The sequence below is a fragment of the Asparagus officinalis genome, chromosome 8, assembly GCF_001876935.1.
Source record: "Asparagus officinalis chromosome 8, Aspof.V1, whole genome shotgun sequence".
In the NCBI taxonomy this organism is placed as follows: domain Eukaryota; kingdom Viridiplantae; phylum Streptophyta; class Magnoliopsida; order Asparagales; family Asparagaceae; genus Asparagus; species Asparagus officinalis.
This window is the reverse complement of record NC_033801.1, coordinates 118321711-118334245: the sequence shown is the minus strand read 5'-3', so window position 1 is coordinate 118334245 and position 12535 is coordinate 118321711. Positions and strand designations below refer to the sequence as shown.

General features: G+C 30.4%; 1 protein-coding gene across 1 annotated transcript in view; it reads right to left on the bottom strand.

Moving 5' to 3' along the window:
- LOC109819969 (protein ZINC INDUCED FACILITATOR-LIKE 1-like) overlaps positions 1 to 3420 on the bottom strand; it is an 8225-nt gene extending 4805 nt beyond the window's left edge. Inside the window, exons 1-8 of the mRNA XM_020385985.1 lie at positions 3148 to 3420; positions 2382 to 2422; positions 1898 to 1958; positions 1672 to 1774; positions 1482 to 1584; positions 1340 to 1393; positions 1154 to 1216; positions 12 to 61 (exon numbers count right to left, since the gene is read on the bottom strand). Of these exons, the coding sequence (XP_020241574.1) occupies positions 12 to 61; positions 1154 to 1216; positions 1340 to 1393; positions 1482 to 1584; positions 1672 to 1774; positions 1898 to 1958; positions 2382 to 2422; positions 3148 to 3292 (620 nt within the window). The 5' untranslated portion in view covers positions 3293 to 3420. The remainder of the gene's footprint in view (positions 1 to 11; positions 62 to 1153; positions 1217 to 1339; positions 1394 to 1481; positions 1585 to 1671; positions 1775 to 1897; positions 1959 to 2381; positions 2423 to 3147) is intronic.

The following is a 12535-nucleotide window of genomic DNA, read 5'->3' as shown; positions in this document are numbered from 1 at the left end:
TGGATCCATACCTCCCAAGAAAGGAATCTTCAGAAAAGATTGATGGAAATTTCTCAGCAGGCTGATAAACATACATTAAACATGAACAACAGGCTCATAATGCACAACAATTTCAATAGTAAAAGATAAGAAATTGATTAAAAACTTTTGACTATGCATTTTGATTAAAAATATATGCAACAAGCTCATAATTTAGTTTGTGAAAAATTCCTACAGTTGTTTGATAATGGTCTCGCATATTGATTAGCAACCTATCTCCATCAAATGGCATACAATTCTCCTTCCCATCATAATTTCAAAGTTTTGGTGTAGTGGAGGGGATCTTTAACAATTTACTACATCAATGGAATGATATAAGTTGTTATATCAGCTCGTCACATAGCCAGCAGAAACACAAAGAGGACTAATACTTTTACACCCTCGCAGGTGACAAATTAATTAGATGAAATCATTCATTAGAAACTGTACGAGTTTCAAGCTTAAGCCAGACAATGAAAGAGGAAAGATCAACTCATTCGAAGAGTAACATGTACAAACAGAATGTTGATAAAATAAGATTGGAACAGATTGAGTGCAGGCCTAGTAAACCCAACTGAGCAAGGTGAATGAGATTCATGAGCTCAGATGTAAAGGATCCATAAAGATCAACAGGCACTATTGGCCAGATAATAAATATTAGCCGTTACATAGTGGTAACTGGAGTAGAAAATTATGCATTAGCCATGTTAGTAAATCTTTTGGCAGTCACCTAACCAGGTTTTCCTATAATTGAACCTAAAATGAGAGTAAAAAAAGGAAAAAACAAGTTGAAATTTTCCTTCTTTCATCATTTGCAATTTCAGATTGGGTTAACTTCAAATAATAATTTACCTCCGTCTCTACCACTGTATAAAAGCATGCCCATAAAATAACTGCCATGAATATATATACATGCCTAAATATGTCTGTACGTGTATATATGCATTATAAGCAATAATAAACCTTACATGATATATTTTTCAAGTTTGACATAGACCTGTACTAGCTTATACGCAACATTATGCTTGAGAATAGCAATGCATGTTCCTTTATATGTAAGACCTACTACTACTTTGGAATCCTCGTGTTATACAAGTAAAAGGTGTTTTGCTAAGAGTTTGAAAAACTTCATTACCTGTGCAAAGAATCCTCCAACAGATGGACCAATAATCAGACCAATGCCCCATGCTGTGCTGACCTGAAATAAGATTTGAATTGGGCTATTAGAATTCCGAATTACATAAATAAAATGAGATGTAAAATAAATGTGGGGACTTTTGATGCTAAGGTTCACAACAGAAATTATGAAAAAGGTTCTTACTAGTGATAGCGCAATAGATTGATGTTCTGGCTGGCAAACCTCAGCAGCATATGCCTGCATAGAAGTAAAATAAAAATCCAAGAAAATAACTTGCTAGCAACTTTCGACAACTTCATCGATGTGAAAAGAAACTAGTTAATACTTTTATCGGGCCAAGCAAACCATTGAAAGCTCCAAGAAGAAATCTTGTAGCTATTGCCATCCAATAATTTACACTTAATCCAAAGAGTGTGTTGAATATAACCCTGAAATAGGAAATAAAAAAAAAGGTCAAAATAAGTCTAGGAACTATCTAGTACTGAAAAAAATCTCTGGAAGAAAATAATACTGACAACGAAATGAGGCCAATTATGATAACAGGTTTTCTTCCCCATCTATCTGCCACTATTCCCCAAAATACAGAAGTCAAAGCTCTCCCAAACATAAATGCAGCACCTTCATTGCAGGAAACATGGTTTTTTTGTCATGAACTTGTGAAGTTTGAACTAAAACCGAACTTTATATCACCATCTATTAGAAAATAAAACATCATGTCAACATATATTTCATTCGACTTACCTACAAAACCTGCATAAAACCCGATATCTTCCACTTTCTTGGCAATACGCAAGTCCCTTATCTGTGTCAAATGAAAGTTGACACCACCATGAACATTTGTATCAAATCATATTAAAGCAATTATGATAATCTTGAACAACACCATTTAATAGATAGGTGTCTACTCTCCCATCTTTCTTTTATTTAGGAAAAAGAAGAAAATTAAGTATTACACAACCCTACAGGCATACTGAAAGACAAAAACAGCTTTCTAGATGGAAATTTACAATATAGAAACTAATGTGCCTTAACTAAAAGAAGACCTTAAGGTTCATTGACCGTATAATCGCATCCTTATTGTTTTCTGATTCAGGAAGCAAAACACGAATTACTCCAGAAAACGCGAAATAAAGCAATTACATTTACATGTTTGGAAGCATTGTGATGTAAAATGTTATGAAGAGGAAGAGCATATACATGAAGGGAAACATAAGCTTATACGTACCATGAAGTACAAGAAGGGAAATAATGAGGATATTGGTAAACCTGAAAAAAATAAAACAGAGAATCGAAATAAATCAACATCTAGTCAGAGACTACGAATCAGCAAGAACATTTCCCTTATTTCTATTTTTTTCATTTTCTTGCATCTTCAGTAACAAATAAGAAGTTATTTATTCAAGCATGAAGCATTAATCCACAAAAAACCTTGATTTGCTGCATTTACCTTAATCAATTGATTTCAATAAGTTTCTTACTGCAGGCCTATTAACCAAAAAACCATCCAAGAAAAATCTCACTGCGGTAAAGAAGAAGACGACAAATAGAAGATTCTCCTAACAATATGAGAATAATGCCATCACCGCCATCAATTTTGGGAGTAATGATACTTGTTGTAAAGCTAAGTGTCCATGTCGCACATCTAAATATTTGTCTAACTTATGTTTTTCTAATCAATATCTAAAATACTTGCAAATTTGACCATTTTACACATTAAGCTAGTTTAATCCAGAAGCTCACCAGCTCACAATGTCATCACAATGTATAATTGGAGTTAGTTTAAACTCTGCAAAACATGCAGTACCAAAAAAAACATTCTGAAAAACCTAACATTTTTGTCTCAAGCCTACAAAAAAAAAATATTTGCAGGAACTAAACAAACATACCGTCGTCTTTAAAAACCCAATCTTTGCCCCAAAAAAAATTCCATAAAACTCCAAAACAAAACAGACCCGAATGAAAAAAAAACCCCTCGAGAATTATGAAATTACCGGTCGCCAGAGTGATTATCCACACATAGAAGAACTCTTTATAAGGCAATCCAGTATTTGCATTCTTCTTCTGATCAATCCTGCAACCTGGGCAATTCTCAAAGTAAACTTTCTCCAGCAATGGCACCTCCTTCTCATTTCCCATTTTCTCCAAAAAAGAATCAAACTTTGTGTTTTTTTCTCAGTTTTTTTTTTCCCCTCAGACCCACCTCAAGATTTTCGCTAACATGAAGAGAAATGAAGTTATTTTTACGTTGAAAGCCAAATTTCCTTCGATTAAACAGAGAGAGCCGTGTTTTGTTTGAAGAGGCGCTTGGGTCCCTCTACGGTCGCGTGAGCGCACACGTCATTTGAGGAGAGACAAACAAGGAGGGGGAGGAGTGGTAGTCACCGAACTTAAAATTAGAAGCGGAATAACATGTGAGATAAATTTTTTAAGTGTTAGTCAAAAGTAAAATAGAACTAAAACCAGAATAAAATTTTACAGTGTTAGTTAAGTAGAATTTTAACATAACTAGAATTGGGATAATGATACAATTTTTTTTTCTATACAAAAAAAAAAGTTCTAGTCTTTCAAATTATTCAAAGTTTTAGCTTGGAACTAGGTGGTTAAAACCTAGAACTCATATTTATTTTGTTATTTTTAACTTTTTATATTTATTTATTTTTCTTTACTTCTTTCCTATTATGGTTATCACCATCATTATAGTAATAATTGTCAATATCTTATAGTCGAACCAAAAGTTATTTAATAGTAAAGAACATTCTTGTAAGCAATTATCAATCAATAATAGTAAGTTTAAAATACATAAATAGTATTTATATCTTCAAAATGCATAAATATATATTTCATGATTATAAAAATCTATCCTACGTTATTTTATCAAAATATCCCGCTTCATAAAATTGTTCCTATTAACATGAAAATGTCCCAATTGACTAACACTCCCGAAAGAAATTTTGATTGCTGTTGACTACTGAGTATTTTTTTTTCCCCTGCTCTCTCTCTCTCTCTCTCTTTATTTTTGTTGATTAATTTTGAAGAAAAAGGAAGCATTTTTATGGTTGTAAGTCGTTCATATGAATTTGACGACAAATTTGTTAAAAAAATCCCCGGTCCTTGATTGTATTACATTACTTTCCAAGTGGAAATAAATTTGTAAAAAACATCCCTACTTTTTTAATTTTATTGCGACGAGTTAGAAAAACACTATCTGATATTGTTAATAGAGTATTTTCTGCGCATGACCGAAGTCCAAATAAAAGAAATATGATTGAGAATACTAGAATGGCATTGTTCATGGAATAGACGTAACAAATATATTCAGAAAAGCCAAAAAGGACATTATTAGATATAATATGTTAATTAGGCATTTGCCTATTTTCAGCTACATTGTAACTGCATTTTGATAAAATGTCTAAATAAAGTGACAAGTTATGCCTAATTAAACTATGCAATTATAAGCTATCAAAGATCAAATGGCTCCCAAAGGACATCACTATAGTGCACTAGAATATCTTAAATAAGATTTACACTATATTATATGTAAAAGAAATAATATGATTTATAAAAAGAAATAATATGATTTACGTGGTACACCTATAAACTATGCAAGAAAATAGTTGTGAGGGTGTAATCTGCAATTTTTCCAATGATTGATGTAAAGTTGAGTGTCCTCCGTTAGTCCAAGGAATCACATGGTAGAAAAGTCGCGCCTCCGTTAATAGCCATAAACAAGAACTATGTTCTTGCACGTCATTGTTCTTGTTTGGTTCCAATCGTAACCGTGTAAGTTTTTTTTCTTTTTGGACTGTTTATAAATTGGACAATGACTGTTTATAAACTGGACAAGAATTCTAAAAATGTGGCTTACAGGGATCAAAAAGGAAGTTCTTTAACTGTGGCAAATTTAAAATTTTTTTGGGAAAGTGGTCTCTATACACAGTTAAGTCTAATCATATCATTAGTAATGCTATCAAACACATCTTTCTCAATGTATGCCAGTAACCAATCATTGAGCCAAACAGTACTCATTTTATTTCACAGCTTGCTCTTTATCAATTTTATTGCGTAAAAAGCTCTTTTGACGGTTACCGTGCCACGAATAAAATCAACATCATCTTCAAAACAAACAATACAAAATACTTTCAAGTGATGATTTTAAATGGGGTAGAGTCTAGTTATTCATTAGCCAAAGTGGGGTCACATGAACCCACTTTGGTATAGGTGGACTTGTCGGTGGTTCTTAATATATAGTATAAACAAGGTGTCAAAGTTGAATTAAGAATTTTAAGGAATTGCACGTTGATTTAATGGTCCATATTTATCTAGCACGCTACTAACCAGCATAAAATTTCTCTCATGAATTATCCTTAACTTTTGAGTATTGAGCTAAACTTATTTAGTATTGACCCTAATTTTTTTCGAATTTGGATTATCTCCACTGTAAAAAAATAGTGGAGAGATCACTACTTTAACCTCGTTCATTAATTATCTAGTGGGTGATTATGATACATTCTAAATCTAACACTCACCGTATTGCCCGTATATTACACTCGTTTTTAATTTACATTTAAAGAAAAAATCATACCACCCACTAGATGATCAATAGTTTTGATTAAGTAGACGTACATCTACTATATTTTTTTACTAGGGGAGATGATTTGAATCCTAGCTTTTCACTTAATTTGTTCCCCTTTCTACTTTTTTTTCAATTTGGAAGTACATTCATTATTAATGGACAAAACTATTGATCATCTAGTTCTATTTTATTCTTGAGAGGGCTGTGCCAGCAAATTATTTGGCACATTAATATGAGAAAAATAGCTAAGTTCAAACTCGCGCAAGAATCTCGAGTCCACTGTAAGAAAATAAATTTTAGGACAAAGAAGGGGACGGTATAATATTACCTCCAAATATAGTGAAGAGAAAGTTTATAAGATCAAAAACTGCTAAAAAGAAAAAGGTTTCATGGTTCTTTTCCCCGTAGGCGAAATTGTGGGGTCTAATTACCCATTTAACTCAGAAAAAAATATATATCAAAACATCGCCAGAGCTAAAAAAAAATGCCCAAATAATAAGAGAGATTAAAAAAAAACATCAATATGCTAAATTAGCCGACTGCGGAGAGGTCACAAGTATCTCAAGATCCATGTCTCTTTCCAAGCGAAACTATCACGTGGCTTTACACTTTTATGTTTCTCTGTGAGGATTTCATGCATCGCAGATTTGGATGAGAAAGTTTGCACAAAACTATCATAGAGACATATATTTCATTAACTTCATTAATTTCATCGCTATGTCAAGAAAAGGAGACGCCACCGTTAACTTCATTAATTTCATCATGTCACTTGCTGGCTTTTAATGCGATCCAGTTTTGCCGCCTATCAAATCTAACATTTTCCGATATTTAAAGTATTATTGTACTGGCTTTTCCTTATGAAGGATAAACATTAATAGAAAATCTCCCTATATTTTTTCTTATTCACGAAACCCACGGTTTAATTACCTAGAAAAATCTATGATTATAAGTTATGACAACTAGATATTGTCCATAATATTTACATGTTTGTCACAATAAAGTTACAATTATAAATAAATTCGATTATTAATTTAGTAGGGTCGAAACTTATGGGGTCAAGATGTCACTTTTTAAAACCTTTCCTTGTATCATATCATCATTACTCTCTTTAAAAATACGAGTTCGGAAAAATCTTTCTATAGCCAATATTAACCTTATTTTTTTTGAATATTACATTCTTATCCTAATATATTCTAATTATCTTATCTTCTATGAATTGTTAACTAAATGATTTATTCTATTCCTAATAAGACTTAACATGTTATTGGATAAAATAGATATGTTTCATATAATTCAAATCCTTTACTTATTTCAGTTCGAGACTTAACATGTTATTGGATAAAATAGATATGTTTCATATAATTCAAATCCTTTACTTATTTCAGTTCGTAGAGAAATCTAAAAAACATATAAATAGATATGTTTCATATAATTCAAATCCTTTACTTATTTCAGTTCGTAGAGAAATCTAAAAAACATATACTAGCCAACAGCTTAAAGTTTTTGAACTTTGTAAAAAATATTCTCCAAGTTTTTTAGATTACAAAAAAAACCCTATAAATTCAAATTTTTATTAAAACATCTTGAAAATTATAAATTTTACTTATCTCAATTCAGTGAGAAATCTGAAAAATATATGCTAATTAGAAACTGAAAGTTTTTTGACTTTAGAGAAAATATCTTGTAAGTTTTATAAATTACAAAAACACCTCTAAAAGTTTAAAATTTATAAAAAATACCTTGAAAATGTCAAACTTATAAACATACTAAAAACCTATAAATAACACAAACAATCCCCAAAATTTTATGGAATTTGCAATACACGCTCGAAAATTTTTATAAATTATAAAATAAAACCCTCAAAATTATAAAATTTATAAAAAACTTAATAATTTCTGACCTAACAGTATATTAAAAATATAGGAATTATAAATATCCCCTACATAATTTGTAATTTATAAAAAAACATCCTTAAAGTTTTAAAAATTACAAACAAACACTTAAAGTTCAAAATTTACAAAAAAACTCCCTAAAAATTTCAAATTCATTAGTAAATTAAAAATATAGGATGTATTAATAGTTTATAAACAATTTACAATCTGTAGTAAAGGCCTATAAGTTTAAAAATTTATAAAAAGTCCTAAAAATTTATAATTTATAAAAAAAACTCCATGAGAATTTCTAACCTATAGACACTAAAATAAATATGTAAAATTACTAACAACCCCTAAAAATTAAAATTTTACAAAAAATATCATACACCTTTTAAAAGTATAGGTTTAGAAAAAACTTTTCATGCTAAGCATTACCCATACTTGAAATTTATAAAAATACCCTTGAAGTTTAGTACATTGCAAATTACCCCTCTAAAGTTTAAAATTTTTTAATAAATATTTTGTAATTCCTTGATTTCAATGTACTGTTTAATAGTTTTGTGTATTTGTAAATTACAAATTTTAGAATATTATTTGATACATTTAAAACTTTTGAGGGTGTTTATTTGAAGGTTTTTAAAATTTTATTGTATTTTTAGTGTACTGCACATATACATCAATTAATGATGATATTAAAGAAGAAGTCGTTCTTAAGATTATCAGATCATAGTTAAGTGTGCACATCACTATTCCTAGGCAGTATAGTTTATATATGTAAAAAATTTTAGACAATCTATATAGTGGTTAAAAAGATTTTGACTTTAATGTACTATTTTTTATAAATTATATTTAATGTGAACCCATTATATAATTTTGACCGTGGTCATTATAATTTTAATACGTTTGATTGATTGACTATATACGTATATAGGACATAGATTACTCTACTTTTCTCACATGAGCTAACATTTGAGGCTTAATAAATTAAATTATTACTTTTAAATTCAATATAAAGAGGAGCTCTAATAACATTTATTTATTTACCTACAACATAATGCAATCGCAATTCTTATTTTTTGCTGGAGATTTATTCCATAGTTACATGTATCAAATTAGTAATTAAAATAATAATTATTTATGCTTAAATTAGGTGATTGTAGTTGGTCACTCACTATAAAATTATTATGAATATATATACCTTACTTTCAATAGTTATCTACACTGTTCATGTATATTTTATAAATTAGTTCCTAATTTGACATATTAAGTTACGTTTCCTTTGTAGAATTTTTTTCTTTGACTTTTAGAATGTGTAATCACCATTTCACCATTCTAGCATAGAAAGTACCTCACTCTAAATAACTTCAAAGCTAATGTTTGAGTTGCACTAAAGTATATACTATTGCTATCATGTATATATATTTTTTCAGAAAATCATGCCAATACTTTTTAAATAAAAGAGAATATTCTAACCTCTGATATTATAAAAATTAAATATAGTCAATTGAATGATTAGCAAAAGAAAACTTACATCAGAAAAGTGTGAATAATAAGATAAAGAGGAAAGGTAATGACATTACCAACAATACTACAAATAGCAAACTATAATGTAAAGTTAACCAATTTTGTGGAGCCCAACTACTGGTTATAAGTATTGAGGTTTCCATATATATACTTTATAATTTATTAAAAATGGTCATATAATCTTATATAATAAAATTGATTTAATATTGAATAGTAATATCATTATTAAAAAAATTATGAATCGATATGCTCTTTATGATATATAAGATGTGTACTCTAAATTCTTGTGTCTTTCAAAGAGCCAAAAAAATTTGAATACGAGCCTCTAACATGTTGCTCTCACAATAGCAAAATCCACTTAGGAGATATGGATATTCTAGATGAGTTATGTAACCTATATAAAATACAATTGTCCTAGACAAGTGTGTTATAATAGCATTTTTCATTCACATCGTTTGGGGTAAGATAGGACCTTGTATTAATTTTTTTATATATTTATAGCACATGGCGAAATACATCATAATCTTCCTATTCTAATTTTGTAAAAAAATAAATTTTCATACTTTCAGTTTTACTTCTATGATACAGAGAATGAACTATAAAATTAAATGAGAATATTAGATAATATAAATCTGAGAAAAACATCAACTAAAAGTTAACATGAATATGAGTCAACCCATAACTAAAAGTTTAACGGACATATTACAAGTAAATGCATATGCAAAATTCTTTTGTGAATTGAATGATCACCCATTTTTTAAAGACTTCAAGATACTAATAAATAGAAATGTTGTACTAAATTAATGTGTTTATAACTCATAAATAGTAGATCACGTAGCCACAGTCTGGGTTGAAGGAAACAATGATAATATTTTATTTGAGAGATAAATTATTGAGTTGATGATCAATCCCACAAAAAACTTTATGAAACAATGATAATATTTTATTTGAGAGATAAATTATTGAGTTGATGATCAATCCCACAAAAAACTTTATTTTTTTATTTTTACTCTATTTTTATCAAATTATTGAGTTGATGATCAATCCCACAAAAAACTTTATTTTTTTATTTTTACTCTATTTTTATCAATTTAGATAATCATGATATTCAACCACATGCATTACACGTGCATCTGAACTAGTCTTAAAAAAGCTAAGAAGAAAGAGGCTTCACGGTCCTGTTTTTCGAGGCGAAATTGTGGGTCGAGTTGCACATTTTACGTAGGGAAAAAATCAAAACATCGCCAAAGTTAGAAAAAAAATATCCAAATGACAAGAGAGATGCAAAAAACATCAATCTATTAATTTAGCCAAATGCAGTGAGTGTACAAATATCTCAAGACCCATGTCTCTTTTCAAACAAAATTATCACATGGTTTCAAACTTTTATGTTTCTCTGTGAGGATTTATTTAATGCATCTCATATTTGGATGAGAAAGTTTACACAAAAATTATAGCGTATCTAGCTAGTTATTGAAGTCTTAACACAATAAGCTTTTTAACATGAATTTTATACCAAAAGATTCAACAACTAAACAAAAATCTTTAGTGGTTACCCATAAAAACTCTCAAAACCTTCGGTCAAACTCAGGTAGCGGTACAACAAATACGCATGATTACTATTGTCTATTGGTTTAAAGAGTAGACCTAACGTACATTTGCTAGTCCAATGAAATGAAATGCAAAGGGAAGTACTGAAATGGGCTTATGGAAATGAATCCACAAAATATGGGCCTAAGTTCTTATGATTGGTTGTATCATGTAGCTTTTTTTACTTCCGTGGAGCAGTAAAGGGCCAGTATAGGAGGTCCACTATATTTTTTTACTTTTGTTCTTTTCACTGGAAATATATAAGAAGTCTTGTGTAGGTCACAATTAACAAGGGGAAAAGACATATCGCGAGTGATTCAGATGATTGGAAGGTTCTAATATGACTCTCACATTCTTAGCTCTAATTCCAAACTTTGTTACAGATGGGGGGTTGTTGTGGGGAGAATACGAACTACGTTTAATACCGAAAACTTGTACAACATTGGACTAGTTTTTTACAGTTCAAGAAATAGACTACTATTTAGGTTATCTTTAGACTACTCACATCCTAGTTCAATCCTAATGTAGTTAAGGCCATAACCGGATTAGAGTGGAGCTACCAAGCACACTCTCAAATACCGAAATCGACCACTTTATACCAGTTCTCTAAAACCCACTCTTATTTCTTTTCAATCGTTGGTCCATAAACTTCCTTTTTTCTATTCTCTTAATTTTTTTATTACTTCAATCGATTTGCATTATTAGCAGTCTTTTGATGCACATTTCTTATTCACCATTCTCTTAACCTGCATCCTTTTCTTTGGTCAACGATTTTTAGAAGTGGCTTCAATTAAACCGAAATCAAAATAGAACAAACCTAGTCGAGTTTGACCGTGTTCTACATCTTAGATGGTTCGACTCAACTTGGCCGGATTTTATGAAAACTCTCCATACCAACTATTTGCTCGCCTCTACCACCAATTTTCATACATTCACCACTTCATTTCTATGAATTACTCCCACATATAGTGGTGAAGTCAGGATTTTGTCCCACTGGTGTTATATAATTTATTATAGATGTGTTTTGAAATATGCATTGAATGATAACTTTATTATGACTTTATCGCTTTTAATGGCGTCTCATCCTAATTCGTATGGTGTTTTAAGTAATAGATACAAATAAAAAACATGAAAAATATGTATAAAATAGACAACCCAATGACGTTCTATGACACACTAGATCTTATGTGACTCTATCAGTGCTCTTATGTATCTAGTATTTATCCCAACTCTAAGAAAAAAGAACTATACAAAAAACAACCATATAGAAATCACTTTACTCATACCCACTTAGTAATGCTAATTCCGAACAAAATTTTGTAGAGAAGAGACTTGAAACTTATTTAATTCCCACTTACATGTTCTAAATCCACATAATATTTTTCTTTGAAAAAAGGCCCCTCAATACCTTGAGTATTTTTTGGGTAAAACAGCTAATGAGATCTATTGGGAAACAAGTTATCATTTCTCTTCTACATTCGATTGCAAAATGCGTCAACAATACGCGTAGTTGGTGACATGAAATTGATTAAAAAAAATGCTTCAGGGACCCCAAAATAGGAGACCCTCGAGTGGTACAGATAAGATGTCGCCTCCCTATCCCGTGATGCACTATTTATAAACAGTGCATCATGGGATATGGAGGTATCAAACAGTGCATCACGGGATAGAGAGTCGACACCTCACATGTACCACTCCAGGATCCCCTATTTTGGGTCCTTGAAGTAGCACTTAAAAAAAGGACCTTTTGCTAAAATCCCCTGTTTTATTAGCCTTATTTCACTTCGACTCCGACCCCACTCTTTAGTAATCTCAGTC